Source organism: Mollisia scopiformis (genome assembly GCF_001500285.1).
Source record: "Mollisia scopiformis unplaced genomic scaffold LY89scaffold_11, whole genome shotgun sequence".
In the NCBI taxonomy this organism is placed as follows: domain Eukaryota; kingdom Fungi; phylum Ascomycota; class Leotiomycetes; order Helotiales; family Mollisiaceae; genus Mollisia; species Mollisia scopiformis.
Window position 1 is genome coordinate 956201 of NW_017263591.1, and position 18295 is coordinate 974495.

Consider the following 18295-nt stretch of genomic DNA (forward strand, 5'->3'; position numbering starts at 1 on the left):
TTGTGGATGTTGGCTTCGTGAAGGATGAGGTTGTCGAGATGGAATCATGTCTTGTCGAAATCTATAAGTGAAAGAACTCAGCTGTGATGAATAGCATTCATATCCAGACAACTCACTCTATCTAATGTCTTCTTACATCTCCACCATCATGAAGTCGTCGAGCCTCGCAGCAATTTTCGCCACGTTTGCAATAGGCATGGCTAGCCCTGTTGCAGAATTTGTCAAATTTTTGAAACGAAATCCTTGCGATGGAATCAACGCTACTCCAGTACTCTACCATGAGTACTTGGGCGATGTTTGTCCTCCTATAAATATAATATCCTCGAACGGCGATTGTTCGGGTCTTGACCCCAGTGGAAACGACTGTGCATCGTTTTGCCAAGTTCGTAAGTAGTTCTGGTCCTATTGAGCTATTCAATTATTACCAATCCCTTCCCACCTTCTTTACATGCATATAGAAGCAAGCAGGGTAGACTGTCTCCTGAGCTCAAGCGAAAGTACTTGTGCTAACGTTTGACAATTTTCAGGAACGAATTTTGTATACGATACTGAAGTACCATTTGACAACACCTATTGTCATGGCCCTTTTACTTGCGGAATAACAGAGACCAAATCAGTGACTCTCACATACAGTACTAACATCGGCATCCAGGACTTGAAAGCACTGAGCGTCGGAGTCACAGGTGGCTTTAGCTATGGCACAATAACGGCGACAGCACGCACCTATTCAATTAACCTGCCACCCGGTTCCTGTGGATATTTCACCTTCGTACCTGTACGGAAAGATACTTGGTACATATGAAATGCTTATAGCCAGAAACTTACTGACTCCCCTTTCTTACAGCGGTACAATGACAACTGCGCCAGTCGAATGGATGGATATGGGTGGAATAGTCCCTGTACCATATTGTGGCGTCTCCACTGATATAGGGAATTATTGTGCATCAGAAGCCCGCAAAAACAGCGACGGCACTGTTGACGGCGAAACAATCTTTGTCAAGACAGACTGTAACACACGGGAGCCACTGCCTGCCGACGAACAAGATCCTGTGTACCAAAACCCGGGGGTCCCAATGGATCGAGGTGTTCTTACTACTATGATCTTATCTTGGCCTGAGCAAGGTCCAAATCAGTCAGGCCCTGACATGTCGTCATCTGCCTGTGTGAAATGCACGAATGATCTTGGGGCGAGTAGTTGTGCTGCAGCCGACAATCAGTGTCTTATCAATCAATGCACAAGCGACAGCAATTGTCAGACTTGCGGGATCAATTGCACCACTGTCAGCTAAGAGAAGATGTCGTTACTTTGGTATTCAGCATAGGGTTATTTTTTGTGGTGTGTACGGTGTTATAGAATTGAATTGCGAAATGTTAAGACATCAAACGAGCTCCGAGTAAACCAACCAAATAATCCTTTTCTTTTTTAAATACGCCTTTCATGTCCACCACAATTCGTACCTTGGTACCAGCAGGATAACCACACCTATATTTGCGACGGCGAGATATTTCTCTAACGATTCTCGGCCTCGTCTCACAACTCTCTTGAATATCAGACTTGCAGTTGACCAGCAAAGCGCAATCGAGAAGGTGCTTTCTTTGTCAATTTGCCTAAAATAAGCTAATGTTTTAGATTTAATGTTTGATCTGCCCTCCCCCTTTTTTTTGGAATTAATTTTAAGCGAGCCACATTTATCATTAGATTTAGAATATTATATAAATTATTTAAAAAACACAAATATTAATTATATAAAGAATTAAAGCTATCGCTAAGCAAAATAAATTAAAATAAGTAGTTTGCACGTAATATAAATATTATTAATACTAAAGGTTTCCCCTACACTTGTTTAAGCAAATAAAAAATTGAGAAAGTTTGGTAAAATTTTTCAATAGTTTTTTTTTCTATTTTTGGAATTTTTTTCGTTGATTTATTCATTTTTATCTTTGATGTTAGCATCGCTAGCATCTTGTAAAAGAAAAAGAAAACTTGGTTTTAATTAGATAATAAATATTTGGCTAAATAGCTAATCCATTCATAAAACCTCAAAATTTGGCCAATAGAATATTTGGTGAGTAGTTCAGTACAGAGCACGAATGAACTCGAAACACACCAAACATCCGAAATTAACGCAAGCTCCTTTAAATTCGAGCTGTTGACAAAGAAACTCGATTTGAACGGAAGCATCTTTATTTCTGTTTCATCAAAGAGACATCTATCAGCTTTCGAGCTAAAGAGTGAGTGCGTATCCAGGGCTACTGATTTTGATGCAAATAAGGGTTAATTGCTGTGTATGAATGAAGGAGGGAAGTCATGTGCAAGGCCACGCAGGAGAGGAGAATGTATTTTCGCTGGGGTTGTAAGGGGTGTTGGGACAGGAGAAGGGGAAACATTGATCAGGAAATGTGAAAAGTTTATGTTGAAGAATTGGAAAGGTGGTTTAAACTCTTAGCTCTGCAGCCAGCATAGAGCTAATACCAGTATTGATGATCCCCAAAGTAGTGATTGGTTGGAAAATCTAACAGTCTCCCTACCATTTTTAATTTCAAGCCGAAACGCTAATCATCTCAAGCCTCCGACATCCTCAAAAGCTACTATGAATTTTTGTTTCACATTCATTTCCATGAGTCGTCAATAATTCAAATCAGTCGTGAGACATTTGTCCACTTTTCCATCCATGTATGTGTTCGTGGTGGGTTGTCTTGAATTCTAAAACACCAATGATGCGCAGTTTTGTTTGTGGCTCACGGTTGAGACGAGTGCCAAGATTTCCCTGTTGCGCGTCAGAAAGGTCGAGAATTACGAGAAATCAAGACATTATACCTCGCCATAATGGATCACAGGAAGCCTTCCCAGCTCTTACAGCAGTAATTGTGAATGCGAAATGTGTAGATTGGTGGCGGTTTTTGAGACAAGAAAGAAAAAATATTGAACGGATTTTCCATTTGTGGAAATGGCATTCGGTAAGGATCAGCCCTGAACCTTCAAATGCGAACCCTATATAAATTTAACTTCCTCTTGGATGCTTGGCATCATTGCTTCAGATCGAAACTCGATTCAACATGAAGTCGTCAATTTTGGCCTCCCTTGCTCTGATCTCATTGGCCCGAGCCTCATGCAATGCAGACAATCTTCTCAGGTACATTAGTGAGGGCAAAATAGCATAATTGTCATTAATGGATCTCAGATGTTTTGAGGCTACCCCAGCTGTGGCTTCACCGTTCTGCACTTCACTTTATGCTGGTGTAGCACCGGTGTCGACACCTGCTTGTGCTAAGTCGACCCCGCTTGCTTCTTTATCTCATGCATGGTACGTTCTGATACCGAATCTTTGCGCCCTGCCGTAGTTACATTCTTGTAGTACTAACAATCTAACAGTTCTTGCGTGGGATATACATCTACGGGTGGTTTGACATCTAAGTTAACATGATGAGACTTTGTCTTGTACATATGCTAATGATTCGATTAGCAACAAGCACTCTCCAGACGTCAAGCACTCTGCAGACAAGCACATCAATTGCGTCACCATCATCATGCACCGCAACGACTGTTACTGTTAGCCTGGTAGCAGCTTCGGCTTCACAATACATTCCAGTTACCTTGTCCGCAAGCACAGTAACAATCACAGCCAGCTTGGCCGCCGTGTCTTCCTCGGTGTGCATGCCTACCAGCGTCATTGCCACCACTATTACCACCATGGGTCAGTTCAATATTCTAGATATTGAATGGACACTTGCTAACATCAGCTCAGTCGTATCAAGCGCACCAGTATCCATATCGACTGTACCAGCTACTACTTGCCTGCCATTCGTCCCGACTTGTGCCAAAGCAGGAGATACAGAAACGGCAGCGCCATTTATAACTGTTTCCCAACCTTACGGTTTCAATGCAGAATCATGCGTTTCGCTATGCCAGGAAACCACAGGTTGTCTTTCATATGCTGTCTACATCTATTACGGCTACTGTGCTTTATTCGCAGCTCCTGTGTCTCAAGCGTCCGATGGTTCCGCTGATGGATATTACACCTTTTGGGACATTGCTTGCATCAAGCCTGCTGTTGTCCCTCAAATTTGCGGTACAACAGTTGGACTTGTGTCTCCGATCGTCGTGCCATATGACAGTAACTTCTATGATGTTACGCAGACCAAGTGCCAGTCGGAGTGCGCGGGATGGACTCCATGCTTGAGCTATTCTATGGATACTTCCAGTAATTGCATTCTGTGGGAAGGGAGTATGTCGCAGTGGGCAGATAGTGGGACTGGTTATACAGCATGGGATGTTGCATGTACAGTTCCTGCTGGTGGTGGCCCTTGAGAAAATATCACAAGTGACGTGGGATTCTGAAGGCTAAGGTGGAAGGGAGTGCGAGCAGTTGAGACGTCCTATAGGACCGAGAACGAGATTACAATATTACAGTCTCAACGCAAGTTTCCATTAAATTGGACATGATAACCCTTCCAACTATTAATATACCGACATTTACTTGCTAGGCAATATACCTAGATGGCGGGGAGAGAATGAGACCTTGATCATCCTTCGTTAACTCTTCCTAGAACCATCATCACACTTACTACGAAATAAGAGTCATGCCAGAGAATGAACTTTCTCTCAACACGGAGCTCCTACTGTTTAAAATTGAAACCAATATTTTCTCTTCGGAATCTCACTCCAAAAGGATCTTCATTCATACCTATCATTCCGGAGCCGTCCATCTGAACTGTCGGACATGACACCCGAAACAGATGAAAAGTAACTGTCGTCTTACCACTTTGAGCAGATAAATGGAGGTTTCCCGCCCTTCCTCGCTTGCCAGTCTCCAACCGGGAAATTAATTTAATCGCCTATCGAAGTACAAGGCTTGTTTTCCAAGGGGGAAAACATGCAGGAGAAATGAGCAGTTGCACAGATATAATACATCGATAGCCTACAACGCTCTAAGCTGTGGTAACGAAAGACATTCCAGATCGACAAATAAAACTAGACTTAATTTCCTAGCAACGGATATTGTTCATTTGGACCATCCACAGCTCTTGTACCACTTCTCATTCTACTCCACTTCGCAAATAGAACTTGAACCAACTTCCAAGCTCGGATTTTCCCGATCAAACAAACGATGATGAATCTGAAGGGACTTCTTTTTGCTTCCAAATTCTGATCTTCCAAGGCCCGAATCCAGCGCTTTGCCTTCCCTAGACTCTGCGTCGCACTCTTCTTCACTTCTCGCATTCTCATATGCATAATGGCGTACCTAGAACGAACAGTTGCAAGGGCTCTCCGCGCCATAGACAACTTCTTCAACGTAGCAAGAACCGCTGATTTAGCGATTCCCAAGTCATGTTTTGAGGCAGCGAGATCCCTGCGCATGCCATCCAGTTCTCGTAGTTGGAGCAAAACACTTGCTCCCAGTGACTTGTTCCCCTTGTCGAGTGCTCTTTTTTCATTGTTCAACTCTTCAACCTCTTCTTCAAGCGTGTGAATTTTGTCAATGTGCACCTCAAGTTTAGACTTCAAAGCTATGACGTCGTTTGCGCTTGCTGCGTTGCTAACTCCTGCTGCTTTGATGCCATTGCTGAGTCCTTGGGATTTCTTTATCGCTTTTTCGAGTTGAGCCTGGACGGTCTTGGCTTAGTTTTGTAGACGCTTTTGGTTCGTTATAGCTTCCTGTAGCTCCTTAGATAAGCTGGCGTTAAGATTCTGGGTAATCTCTTTGTTGGTGGTGAGCTGTGAGTTGACGTCCTTGAGCTGAGAGCGTAGTACAGATGTTCCGGCCTGGAGTGCTTTGATTTGCTGGCTCTTTGCTGTTAGCACCGCTTCTTGGGAAGTTGAACGGTCTCTCATTTGTTGGTTCTCTTCTTTGAGAGCATCTAGACGTGCTTCGAACTCAATCTCTAAGTCGTTCTTATCATTTAGTTCAACCGAGAGACGTTGCTTCACGGACCGATTATTATTTGAGAGATTCATAGAAGAATAACTTTCTTCGGCGGTTTGGAGGCGACTTTGCGATGTATCTTCCATATTGGCAGCCTTGTTGTGGTGGTGCTTTCAAAAGATCGAACTGCTGCTCCAGTCAAGTACAGCATAAAATAGACCAACAATAAAGACTACTCCACTCGTGTAGTGCTCTCAAAGCTGCATCAGTCACCACTTTCTGGTACTCGTTTTCTAAGCCCGTGCATAGAGCACGCGAAGTTTCAGCGATGCCGGCTATTTCAAGATGTCTCTGGATTGTTCTAGTCTCCAAGTAACGAACAAAGGAATAATTATGCGCATGAGACAAGTCTCAAAATTGAGAAGATTTTCAAACAACGTCATCAACGCGTTGAAAGCCGTTTGAAGAATTCTACGTATACTAGGAACGGGAAGATCTAGAATTGCTCATGTGCCTATTATGCCAACGCTGAAATTTGCCATAACGTTTGACAACACAGTTATCATATGCCAGAATCCTCTTGAGTAGCATTGGCGGGTTCACTAACAAAGTCATAATATTCCGTCCACAATCCACACCTCTTCTCAAACCCTGGCAACACACCCGCTTTTTCCATCAACGGCTTAATTTTCTTCGCCTGCTCAATAAATTGAAGTGCCAAACCATCACTCGCATGCCACGCAATGTGACAATGCACCAGCCAAGCACCTGGATTATCGATCTGAAACGCTATCAAAAGATATCCATTTAGGGGTAGCATCGCAACATCTCTTCGGGCAGGATTATTGAGATTGGGGACTATGGGTACATCAGGGTCGAATGGAGTATACGATTGTGCGAGGATCACAAAATCGTGTCCGTGAAGATGGATTGGGTGCGTGACTCCAGGAAGACTCTGGCGTGGCGTTTCCGCAGTAGAGAAATTATTCAGGATCAGGAAATACACCCACTCTCCGGTCTCGTAATCCAAGAAGATCGGAGCGGTTTGAGGTGGGAAATCATGGTCTTTGTCAATAGCTAGAAGCTTAAGACTTGGTTCACGCCAGTCGATGTAGAGCGATGAGTTGGCCAATATCCATTTCATCAGAGGTGACGGTGCGATTGGCATAGAGATGTTGGGATAACCTTGAAGTCCAACCTTTAGCCAGTCAGCGGGGCCGAGACTATTGACGTGCTTAGTGACGTTGCGGGTGACAATCGGGTGGATCAAAGATGAGTCTTCGTCAGAACAATCGTGAGAACTTTGAGCTGCATCAAGTGGTGGGGTATAGGGATCCTCCCGAGATCCAGGTTGATAACGAATGATGCCCAGAGTCGAACTTTGACCTGAGTTTGAGCAGTCGCGAGCATGTATCCAGAAATTGGTGCCATGAGCGAAGCTAGCATTTGCGGTGATAATGAAGTCGTAGCGTTGTCCTATTTGTTGTCAATGGCAATACGCTTAACCAATTGCCGTACATACCAATCGCATTGTTGACAATCTTGGCTGGATATGGTTGAATGGGTACGAAGTCTGTTTTTACAACAGTGAAGTTATGACCATCAATCCAAAATTTGAATTGAGTTGTAACGGCAGTATTAACAAGGCTAAGTTTGTATGTTCTACCCTTATGAAAATGAATTTCGTGGCGAGGTCGTCTGCCAGTACATCTGGATCGTGGATGGGATCGAAATCAGACAAGAGACCAGACTATCTTGCGAGAATCGGCTTTGATTGCACCCTTAGAGCTACCGCGAACGAAGCATATACCATGAAAAGAAAGATAAATATTAGATGAGCTTTAAAGATTGCGCTGAACATTAAGATGCGTTGTGAAATTCGTCCATTAATGAATTCCGCAACGATTATAAAAGCTATCTAGTATATAACTTTGCTATTATCCGTACAGCCTATCGCATTTTATTTACACCGGTGGCTCTGGCAATGATAAACACCCATTTGCATCTCGAATTGCTTGTCTTACATGAGTCGGCCATCCTCCTTGTGCTGTCTTCAAAAGTTCGCAAAGTGTAAGTGCAACCCTACGCACCACGTCCCGTTTCTGATCCCAATTTGGTTTTTGCGTCTTCGTTACGAAAAATCTCAAGATCTCAATCTTGCACCTTGCAAATAAGCTATAACCATTCCTATTTAATATTATCTTCATCATGTTTGACAGTTGCGGCATATTGCCTTGCGCAGCGAGTTGCTGGAGCAAACCCACTTGTTGAAATTCAATCCAGTCTTGCTCGCGTCGTTGTTGTGGGCCTTGTCTCGCTTCTTCGGGGTCCCATAACGCCATGAGGCATGTCTCTAAGAGCAACTCGTCTTCTAAAGTACCTTTTCAGTGCGGTACGCAGGAAGACTCGGGTGCCTTGATTCCAATTCATTAAGATCTCTCGTCTATTTTGATAACGAAGCCCGGTCAATTTCTCAAAATCTATCAGGTTTTTGACAAGAGCGCTATGGTTGTCGATTGCTTGCTGTGACAGTTGTTTGACGAAATTGGTTATTGGACCTTCCGCGTTCGAGATGTTCTGTATAAAGGTTTGTTGTATTTGCGCGTTGCTCCAGAATACATCTTCTATACTTCCAGACGCAACCAGGTTACGCGCAAAGTAAATTGCCTGTTGTTCAGTGGGCGTCATATTCAGAGCCAACTGGAGAGCGTTTGTGTTGCCTCCAAATGCGCCATTGAGTACATTTAGACGAGCTTGTGTAGGATCGCTAGGAATTCGAATAGGATCAGAGGTAATATATGGTTCATTCGTGCGCCGCCCAAAGTTATAAGTCACTTTAGCACCTATATTTCGGGCACGGTAATGAAGTACTTTATAACCAAACTTTCGCACAACGAAACTCCAGTAGTGCTGTTGATGCGCATCTTCGTAGAGGGTGAGGGGTATTGGATATAGCTCATTGAACATGAGTGGGGCCGGATCGATGAGAGGAGGTGCAGATCCATCATTCTCGAAGTTTTTGAAGTCGGCGTACGTGGGCCAATGCCTAAAAAGCCAGAATCCAAAAGGATGGGACCCCGAAGGACGGTAATCATAGGGTAAGAATGCTCCTGTCGTCCCTGAATTTATCTTTTTATCAACATTAGCGCCATATTTATGTTCGTATTGAGATACACACCGCATTATCATAACTGTAGCCTAGCTCAGACACAGGCTCGTCCTCGAAGTATGGTTCTTTTAGCTCCGGCTTGCCAGCTAAATATCTATCTAGCATTCCTACTGCATGCATGAGCTCATGGCATATCTGTGAGCTGATTAGTCATACACCAACAAGATCAGATTCACATAAAGAGGTAACTTACAATTTCTGCTACTTGCCATTGGACAATCATTCTCTCAGCTGAATTCAGATCGTTGCGAAGTAGAATCTCTGGCAAGTCCTTATCAATAAATATCGACATTCGCCATGCTGCGCTTGCGTTTCCGACATTTGCTGCCATGTATTCTTCATTGCTAGCCGTCAAACCTAGCAAGCTTACAGGATCTTTACCGGGGTCCACTGAATGCTCAAAAGAAGCCATGAAGCCGAATTGACATTTGAACCTAGTTCTTAAAGTTGTAAATACTTGGTCCCTTTGTTGTGCGGCCGCTTCAGGGTTCTGCAATGCTGGGCGGGCATGAAAAGAAAAAGTGTTCTCGTGGTTTCCCTCTTCGATGTCTTCTTGGTCGAATCTCTTGATTGGTATCTTTCTTCGGTCTCCATTGAGCAATGCATCAAACTACAGTACGTATCAGTCCTTCGGGTTTCCAAAGTCTTGACAAGAGATTCTACCCAAGGAAGCAAATGTGCAGACATCAATGTCTGTGATGCTAATCGAACACAAGGCTCCATTACTTGCCATACTACATCATTCGAAGCTACCCAATTTCCATTTCCATTCTTCAATGGATATAGCCGCGTTCTTTGAAAATCGGGTTGGACAGGAACCGTCTCCCACGTCTGCCGTTGCAGCAGAGGTATGATGTATGACTGCACATCAGCCGGCTTCACTTCCCGCGTTGGCATGCAATCTAGCTCGGTCAACTCTCGTGTCGTGAAGCCGTACAGGTTTGAGCGTTGATGTTTTTCAGCATTGCCAATCGTGGTTTGGAAATTCCCAGGTCGTGGAAAATTGCTCACTGGTGTTAGTAGAGATTTCCCCCCAATTTTAGCTCCATACTTTTGTGCTAGGATGGTCAATTGGGGCAGAGTACTTGCAGCCATGAGGGTACCGGTGCATGAGGGGCCGTATTATTTTGAGTGAAGTGCACCTGCGAAAAGAAAATCCTAACGTCATCCAATTGTGATATTGCATGATCGACATCGTGCAGGCTTTGTTCTCGTTGTTCGTTTCAAGGACATCGGTTTTCTTTGTATAAAATGCTTGCAGGTACCAACACAACGAGCTGTTGGGTCTGACAAACAAAGATATCGATGCCCCAATTGTGTTTCTACCATATTATGAATGTTTTCTCCTCCTCTTGTGGGTCAGATCAGCACAAGTAGGAATAGGAGAGCTGGTCACGTGGACGCGACCTCGTTTGACTACAATTAGTTACTTGGATGCTCTGTACTCGGCTATGGCTTTTAAAGCTACCTAGGGTGCGGAGTGAGTGGCTTCCAAGGTGCTTAAGAACAGGAACGAAAGCTATGATCGTGTTACAAAGATCTAGCGCTATGTGCGCGTTGTGCGCGTATCGCGCGATAAGCGCTCAGCGACGTCTCGAAATTACGAGTCCAATTAGTGTTATTTTTGAAATTATCACTTTTCTGTATTCATGCACACAATGACGGTTAGACAGCACCGAGAAATTTATCTGGTTATACGTGCCGGAATCAAGGAAGAATCGCTTGTGTAGAGAAGCAACGACGGCAAACTAGTAGTTCATCCGGCTTAGCCAGCTAGCAGGGAGCGGAATGTAGACTCGGCAGGTATTACTTATTCAAATCCGATACTAAATTCATTGTGTAACATCATATAAACAGAAATCATATTATCCGCGCAGTACACCCACTAGCTTCAATATGCTCCGGCGAAAATGTTGCCACTAGAAAAGTCAACCTTGCGACATCTACACATTGAGAGCATTAGGTTGTAGAAGTGTCATCCTTCCCAGACTTCAAATCTTCAAGCACGTTACTAACTTCCAATTCGTCCTACACGAGTTAGCTCTATCTTGCGTCGGTTCTTCAAGAAAAGAGAAATTACCTCAGCACCACCGGGAATGATCAAACCTATTATGCCCTCACTCTTCACTCCCTTGAGGCCCCTAACCAATGCTCTGTAGTCTGGAGCCCCCGGCCTAAGGACATTGTCCGCAACAACCATCGTCCCCTTTTTCAGTAGACCCAGCTCTTGACAGACTTTGAAATCTTGGACATACAGTTCTTCCACGTGATCCAAGAAAACCATGTCCACATTTGTGATCGTGCCGTCTTTCACGAGTTGGCGCAGGGAATCTTCCGCAGGACCGATGACCACCTCAATAATATCATCGAAACCAGCGAGGTCGATCAACTGTCTAGCAATGCCGGCAAATTCGACGTTCATTTCCAAACTCCAAATCTTGAGATCCTTCACTTCTCCACCTGCGTTTTGGGTGTTCGTCTTCATGGTATGAGCGAACAAAATGGCAGAGTAGCCTAGATAACTGCCCAATTCAATAATGGATGTTGGCTTGTGTTTCTCGAGCAGATCAGAAAGGACGCCGGCTTTATGTGGTCCGACACTGATGAGGAAGTCCTTTTTGAAAGAAAACTCGTCAACTGCGTCAAGGAGAGTTTGAGGAGCCGTTTTGAATTGAATGCGACTTGGATGCGCGAGGATAAATTCTAAGAGTGCGCCTTCGCGACCGTCGTCGGACTGTGCTGAGGTTAGTACACTCGAGAATACAGAAAAAATTGAAGAGATTGGCTCCAACACATCTGCTTGGAGATCACATACCTCAACCCCAGTGTCAAATGCCTTCTTCAAAGTGGGATACTTAGCAATAACTGCTTGGATCTCAGGTGGATGCTCCATCGCGAAGTGTTTGGTAGCCTAGAAGCGAAGCGAAGTTTTGATGGAGTGAAATAGCCTCAAAAATCGACAATTGCAAAGCAGCGCAGGATTGGAAAAAGATTCACACACAAGTGGGAGCGAGGTGCTATATATAATAGTGTTGTATGACCCTTGTTTGAGTGATGAGCGGGGTACGTTGCAAATTTTCAGGTTGCTCCGAGTCGATTTGCTCTCTGAGTGGCCACAAGTTCCAACTAACATGCACGAAACGCCCTCATTCGCTCTTGAAGAACATTTCACCTTCCATAAATAACCTAGCGCTTACAATCTCTGACGTGTCTTTTTCGCTTTCTCGTTGAAAGCTTAAGAACACAGAAATGTCGCGGTGGGCTCGCATTTCGCGCGCCCAGAGAAATTCACGAAAACGTTGTCGGTAGCGATTTATTCGACTCGAATTATGTAAAGGCATGTGAAGACATATACAAATATTCATTTACAATATGAATCGAGCATTGCTGGGCGTCTAGAACAAGACAATCAATTGATGAGTGCTCGGCAAGCTTCCCCTGACCGAATGAGGAAATCTGGATTCAGGGGCTCGCTTCTAAGCGAGCGAGAAAAACAGTGAACTCGAATAGCCTCGGCATTCGGAGTTAGCACCCAAGTCTCAATTGCACAGAAAACACTCCAGCGCAGTAATCGATTAGAAAGAATAAGACGCATGACTGAAAGTATTCTTAGTCCTGCCTCGAATTGTACAAAAGAAGTGACAGAGTATTGTGCAAGCGCTTGCCTTTGACATCTCCTTTTCGAGTCTCAATGCAAAATGCTCCAAACTTCTCATCTTTCCCTGGGGAACTTCCAGGAAGAATTACGTTTGATGCTCAATATCGAGACGAGTTTCCCTTCATTCGAGTCGCTGCAAGAAGCGAATGCAACAAGCCAAGTGTCAAGCTCGAATTGTGTTGTCCACATGATTCGTCAGATAGAATTTGAAGTTCGCCATACTTGGCATTTCTCCACGCTCTTTTTCCTGATGTTTCCCTCGGGTTGCTAATTCGATTTTGGGAGGTCTTGATTCCAAAGGTCGCGATAAGATTAACTTCGTGTTCCAATCTGCTTTAGTCCTCATTGGGCATCTCGAGCCAGGGGCCAATGCTGATTAAGCTTAATTTAAAGTTAGCACAACCCCTTTTTATACTTTCATGCGGAAAATCAATGACCCTTGTTTGGATTTTTAGGCACCACAACTCAAGATCCACTGGACTAGACCATATTCGCAATTCATTTCCTGCTCAACCATTCATTGCGAGTGCTGTGCCGTTCCTCGGTCTCGAAGTCTGGATTGGTATTCAAACCGCGGCGTATGGCAGAGAAGCGAAGCGCTTCGAGCCCTACAAATACGATAATTTCTTGGCATTTTCACGCAATGCCTGCCTCATTATCTCGATACGGAGTATTCAATAGGATCAAAGCTAACGGTCCCGGCTTCATGGAAAGTCGCGCCGATGGCACGTTGTTCGGATATCCTTGCCGTCCCTAAACAAAAGGCGATCATTGCCCACCTAGAATGATGTTCTGTAAGGTCTAGACATCATCTCATCACTCTTTCTGAGATTTTTGTCTGCCTCGCATTTGACGTCTATACGTCTAGTCATTCGTTACACACCCTGCACTTTTAATCCATACCTCATAATGGTTCCTTCCATCGTCAAAGCGGGCGTGGTTGCTCTTTCTCTGGCTGTTGCTTCAGTGCATGCTGCGGAGTATACGCTTGATCCCACTGATGTTTATGCGGGGGCAGCATTCTTCGATATGTGGAACTTCATCACAGTCAGTACCTGGGAAGCAAATGCCTTTGAGAATACTGATCTCTTTGACAGGAAAACGACCCCACTGGTGGATTTGTAGATTACCAGAGCCAAGCACAAGCACAAGCGAAGTCATTGATTGGATTCAACTCCGCCAAGAACCGATCTTTCATTGGAGCCGACTACTCGACAGTGTTGTCGCCTATTCAGACGGCAACGAACCGAGGGCGTGCCAGCGTCAGAATTGAGTCTAAGAAGAACTATACAAGAGGACTTTTCGTTGCGGACCTTTACCATGCCCCGGCTAATGTCTGCGGGACTTGGCCGTCCTTGTAAGTGAGACTTTGCACATAGAGATAATTATGCTGATATCATTTAGTTGGACTGTCAATCACGAGAACTATCCTGAGTGGGGTGAGATCGACATTTTCGAGAACATCAACGAGAACACAGCCAGTCTTCACACTCTCCACACAACTGCTGGATGCACCGTTGCTGCGAACCAAGGCGCCACCAGACAAACCTCCACCGAACAATCATATAACTGCGATGATCAAGCAACTACTGGCCCGTTCGGTACAACCCAAAGTCAATACCAAGGCTGTTCAGCCACCTCCACCACCGCTAACTCATACGGGTCCGGGTTCAACAATCAAGGAGGTGGAACAGTGGTCATGGAATGGTCAACTCACTTCATCAAGATGTGGACCTTCGCTCCTGGAGCAGTACCAGCCAATATCCTCAGCGAAACACCAGATACCTCCACTTGGGGTCTCCCATCTTTCGATACCGAGGGAGGGAATTGCACCATGAATGATCATTTCCAGGCTCACAATATGGTCTTCGATCTCACCTTCTGTGGAACGTACGCGGGCCAGTCATACTTCTGGGAGCAGACGAGCTGTTATAAGAATAACCCGACTGCATACGCCACCTGCGCAGACTATGTTGCTGCAAACCCCTCTGTGTATGCCAACGCGTACTGGATCATCAACTCAGTCAAGGTTTACCAGTGGCAGTACTGAGCGACGATAGTGGGAAAAAAGGGAAAAAATATAGATTGGATACCCCATAATAGAGAAGTTAGATCACACAAAGGGTCACCCTTTCGATTTCCAAATCAATCATGGTCCAGCCACGAACGCAGGTGAGACTGGTCACGTGACTAGTGCTCAATTTCCATCAATGTTGCGGCTAAGGATGTACAATATCCTCTAAAAGCGACTGATATACTGCTTGAAAAATTACACATTCTCTTGAAAGCGTAATGTATCGGTAGGCAAGTGCCAAATGCCACACGGTGAATGAAGAAGCGTTGCTGAGCCTTGAAAGACGTATTGAATTTCTGTAATGCAAGGCCAATTCATTCATAAGAAGAGTCTGTGTTCTCGATATCGACGAGTGAAACACTCGTACATGTTTATGATCACTTTGAACTTATGTCAAGGTTGATTGAGACGGGGTTTACTTGATAATCATATCATGTGCCCATCACGGTACTTAAGCACCTAGGTAGATTCCGTCGAGTTCGCAACTTCTTTTTTCTAGATTAGATCAACGTTTATCTTGTCCAGAATTAGTTATAGTCAGCGATGAATGCAGCTCCATGACATGTTACCTAAAATCCCTCATGATTCAAAGATGTCTTGATGGACTGAAGCACAGAAATTAAAGTGACTCTCGTCAATTCCACAACGATGGAGGAATATTTTTGTCCTTCATTATTGCTCTTCCCTTTCAAAGTTTGGAGAGTTTACTGTGACTATCATATCTGATTGCTAGAATGAAAGTCTCCACTGTACTCATTACCGTCCTAGCCTCGGCTTTTGCTGTTCGTGCTTCTGCTGTTCTTCCAGTACTGCCGATTGTATTGGTTACGAGTGCAACTAGTGGTAGGTTCTAACCTTACGCCACTCCTACCTGTTTCTTTCAATGATACCGCATGTTAGATACAGTTCTCGCCATTGACTAGATTCCGTGGATCACTGACTAAAGTTTGCAGTGAGCACTAAATCTTCCTCTACGAAGAGTTCATCTGTCGCGTCTCCATCCACAGCAGCATCTACTATCAAAATCTCCTCAACGATCAAGACGTCTTCGATAACCAAAGCATCAAGTATCTCATCGTCGTCATCAGTCAAGAAGTTCTCCTCAACTTCTTCATCACATTCACCTCAGAGTACGACACTTGGATCAAAGTCCTCAGCATCGTCCAAGGTCTCATCGATCTCATCGACTCAGACATCCTCGAAGAAGTCGTCCTCCACATCATCAACACATTCTCCAGGGAGCACAACAGCTACCTCGAACTTGTCATCCAAAACAGCCTCGATCTTCTCCAATAAATCTTCGCTCACTTCTCAAATCGTCTCCTCTAAAAATGCGTCACAAACACGTTCTTCTACACTCTCGTCTATTTCCTCCTCAAAGATACCTGGCACGCCTTCTTCCAAATCCTCAAGTGTGTCCTTGACGTCCAGCTCCAAATCCCTCTCTTCCACGCAGGGAAGTTCAAAACCGGCAAGCGGTTCTTCATTGACTTCTCCGAGACCGTTCAGCACAACCACCCGAAGCGTTATGGGGGTCATAAGCACAAGTAGCTCTTTGCAAACACGGTCAAGGTCGACAACCTCGTCACTCTCAATCTTGGTACCGGGGAGCACCAGTAGCACTTTGTCGAATCTTTCATCAGTCTCCACGTCGACAAACTTCAATGTAGCATCAACAAGTTGCCTATTGCCAGTCACAACGTCTTCGATATCCCAAGTCTTCAGTGCGACACCTATAAGCGTGGTGCTAGTGAGCACAGCTAGTAGCTCGCCGACTCTTCCGTTGCTCTCTATGTCGACAAATGCGCTTCCTACAAGTAGCTTAGAGGTTGCAACATCTTCCACAAACTCACTCGCCAGTCTGGGATCTGCAAGTGTGGTGCTCATAAGCCCGAGCAGTACCTTGCCAAGCCTTTCATCACTTACATCGACAATTCTGGATGTGGAGTCTACAACTGCGGGTAGCATAACTTCAGCATCAACATCTTCGACTTTTATAGTTGTCAGTGCAGTTCCCACAAGCGTATCACTTTTGAGTACAAGTAGCAGCTTTTCAATTCCCTCATCACTGGAACCCACCCCAACAAGCCTCAATGTCGTTTCGACTAGTGGCCTGCTGCTAGTATCAACATCTTCAACACTCATAATTATCAGTGCGGTACCTACAAGTGCATTGTTCTTTAGTCTAAGTAGCAGTATGTCCAGTCTTCTATCACTTTCTAAGTCGACAAGCCTCAACGGGGAATCCACAATTACGGGTGGCATTGCACCCATATCAACAACTTCGATGTTAATAGTTCTGAGTGCGGTCCCCACAAGTGCATTACTCCTAAGTACGAGCAGCAGCTCTTCAAGTCTCCCATCACCCTCGCTATCAACAAGCCTCGATGCAGTCTCGACGAGCGGCCTACTACTTATGTCAACATCTTCAACATCCGTTGCGTCATCGGCAGGCTCTGAACCTGCAAGCAGTGTGTTTTCCTCATCGAGTCAGCTGGGTGCTACTAGTATTGTCTCCAGCTTAGAGCTTGTGACAGCGTATATGATAGGGAGAAGCTCAGTGCTGCCCACCTCAGTTATCCCCACTATATCTAGTTCCAGCTCTAGCATTGTCCTTTTGCCTTCGTCGACGCTTAGAAGCACCTTATCATCGTCCTCTTATCTTTCTTCAACTTCTGCAACATCAAGTCTAGCACTTGCCAGCAGCAGCAGTGCAATCTTTCTTCCAAGTTCTTCTGCCATCACAACTTTGAACACAAAAGTCTCCAGCAGTAGCTTACCAGTCCCCACAGTATCCTCGTCCACAATACCAAGTGCAGCACCCACAGGCAGCAGTCTTCCCACCCTCTCCACACCAACAGACTACGCCAGCACAGGCGTATACTATCACAACAAACACCGCATGAACCACTCCGCTCCCCTCACAACCTGGAACTCAGCCCAAGCCCTCATCGCCGCCGAAATAGCATCAAGCTGCATCTTCGCGCACAACATGTACTCCACCCCTCCCCTCCTCTCCTCTCCACCATCCCCCTCTGACAAACGCCAGGACCGTCTCTGGCGGCACCTACGGCCAGAACCTCGCGGCCTACGGCTCCACCGGCGCCGTCCAATCCATCCCGCCCCCCCTCATGCTCGCAACCTCCATCGTCAACCAATGGTACTACAGCGAAGTCGCCAATTTCCTGCCGTCCTACTACGGCGAGGCGACGCCTGATATGTCGAATTTTGCGGGTTGGGGACACTTTAGTCAGGTGGTGTGGAAGGGGAGTACGAGTGTTGGGTGTGCGAGCCAGTCTTGTGGTGCGGGCACGATTTTTATGGAGGTTGAGTTGGCTTACGGTTTGTAATTATGTGGCGGAAGGTGGGTGTTTCTTTTTGTGTTTCGTTTTTGTGTTTCGTTTTTGTGTTTCGTTTTTGTGTTTCGTTTTTGTGTTTCGTTTTCGTTTTCGTTTTCGTTTTCGTTTTCGTTTTCGTTTTCGTTTTCGTTTTCGTTTTCGTTTTCGTTTTCGTTTTCGTTTTCGTTTTCG

The 18295-nt window shown here is 45.0% G+C and overlaps 9 protein-coding genes across 9 annotated transcripts; 4 read left to right on the forward strand and 5 right to left on the reverse strand.

Moving 5' to 3' along the window:
• Positions 1-148: 148 nt before the first annotated feature.
• Positions 149-1289, forward strand: LY89DRAFT_733454 (uncharacterized protein; the record flags this gene model as incomplete). The annotated part of the gene is made up of 3 exons (XM_018219799.1): positions 149-386; positions 528-792; positions 845-1289. 3 exons carry the CDS (start codon positions 149-151, stop codon positions 1287-1289), a joined length of 948 nt encoding a protein of 315 aa, XP_018071970.1.
• Positions 1290-3057: 1768 nt separating this feature from the next.
• Positions 3058-4309, forward strand: LY89DRAFT_747295 (uncharacterized protein; the record flags this gene model as incomplete). Its single annotated transcript, XM_018221115.1, has 5 exons — positions 3058-3134; positions 3183-3305; positions 3374-3402; positions 3465-3695; positions 3747-4309. The coding sequence occupies 5 exons, from the start codon at positions 3058-3060 to the stop codon at positions 4307-4309; spliced, it is 1023 nt and encodes a 340-aa protein (XP_018071971.1).
• A 669-nt stretch (positions 4310-4978) lies between these two features.
• Positions 4979-6010, reverse strand: LY89DRAFT_733456 (uncharacterized protein; the record flags this gene model as incomplete). Its single annotated transcript, XM_018219800.1, has 2 exons — positions 4979-5605; positions 5753-6010. The coding sequence occupies 2 exons, from the start codon at positions 6008-6010 to the stop codon at positions 4979-4981; spliced, it is 885 nt and encodes a 294-aa protein (XP_018071972.1).
• A 416-nt stretch (positions 6011-6426) lies between these two features.
• LY89DRAFT_583860 (uncharacterized protein) lies at positions 6427-7579 on the reverse strand (the record flags this gene model as incomplete). The annotated part of the gene is made up of 2 exons (XM_018209233.1): positions 6427-7340; positions 7387-7579. Coding segments are annotated over 2 exons (1107 nt in total), but the record flags the coding sequence as incomplete, so codon positions are not given.
• A 2114-nt stretch (positions 7580-9693) lies between these two features.
• Positions 9694-9993, reverse strand: LY89DRAFT_546953 (uncharacterized protein; the record flags this gene model as incomplete). Its single annotated transcript, XM_018208255.1, has 1 exon — positions 9694-9993. A coding segment is annotated over one exon (300 nt), but the record flags the coding sequence as incomplete, so codon positions are not given.
• A 942-nt stretch (positions 9994-10935) lies between these two features.
• LY89DRAFT_707108 (S-adenosyl-L-methionine-dependent methyltransferase) lies at positions 10936-11994 on the reverse strand. Its single transcript, XM_018217576.1, has 3 exons — positions 11849-11994; positions 11114-11767; positions 10936-11061 (listed from the first exon to the last, which is right to left on the reverse strand). The coding sequence occupies exons 1-3, from the start codon at positions 11924-11926 to the stop codon at positions 10993-10995; spliced, it is 801 nt and encodes a 266-aa protein (XP_018071975.1). The 5' UTR covers positions 11927-11994; the 3' UTR covers positions 10936-10992.
• A 1503-nt stretch (positions 11995-13497) lies between these two features.
• On the forward strand, positions 13498-14964 carry LY89DRAFT_645207 (uncharacterized protein). The gene is made up of 3 exons (XM_018211871.1): positions 13498-13738; positions 13789-14048; positions 14096-14964. The coding sequence occupies exons 1-3, from the start codon at positions 13601-13603 to the stop codon at positions 14739-14741; spliced, it is 1044 nt and encodes a 347-aa protein (XP_018071976.1). The 5' UTR covers positions 13498-13600; the 3' UTR covers positions 14742-14964.
• Positions 14965-16076: 1112 nt separating this feature from the next.
• On the reverse strand, positions 16077-16910 carry LY89DRAFT_733460 (uncharacterized protein; the record flags this gene model as incomplete). The annotated part of the gene is made up of 1 exon (XM_018219801.1): positions 16077-16910. The coding sequence occupies one exon, from the start codon at positions 16908-16910 to the stop codon at positions 16077-16079; it is 834 nt and encodes a 277-aa protein (XP_018071977.1).
• A 643-nt stretch (positions 16911-17553) lies between these two features.
• Positions 17554-18076, forward strand: LY89DRAFT_557450 (PR-1-like protein; the record flags this gene model as incomplete). Its single annotated transcript, XM_018208397.1, has 2 exons — positions 17554-17759; positions 17815-18076. Coding segments are annotated over 2 exons (468 nt in total), but the record flags the coding sequence as incomplete, so codon positions are not given.
• Between the last annotated feature and the right edge of the window lie 219 nt (positions 18077-18295).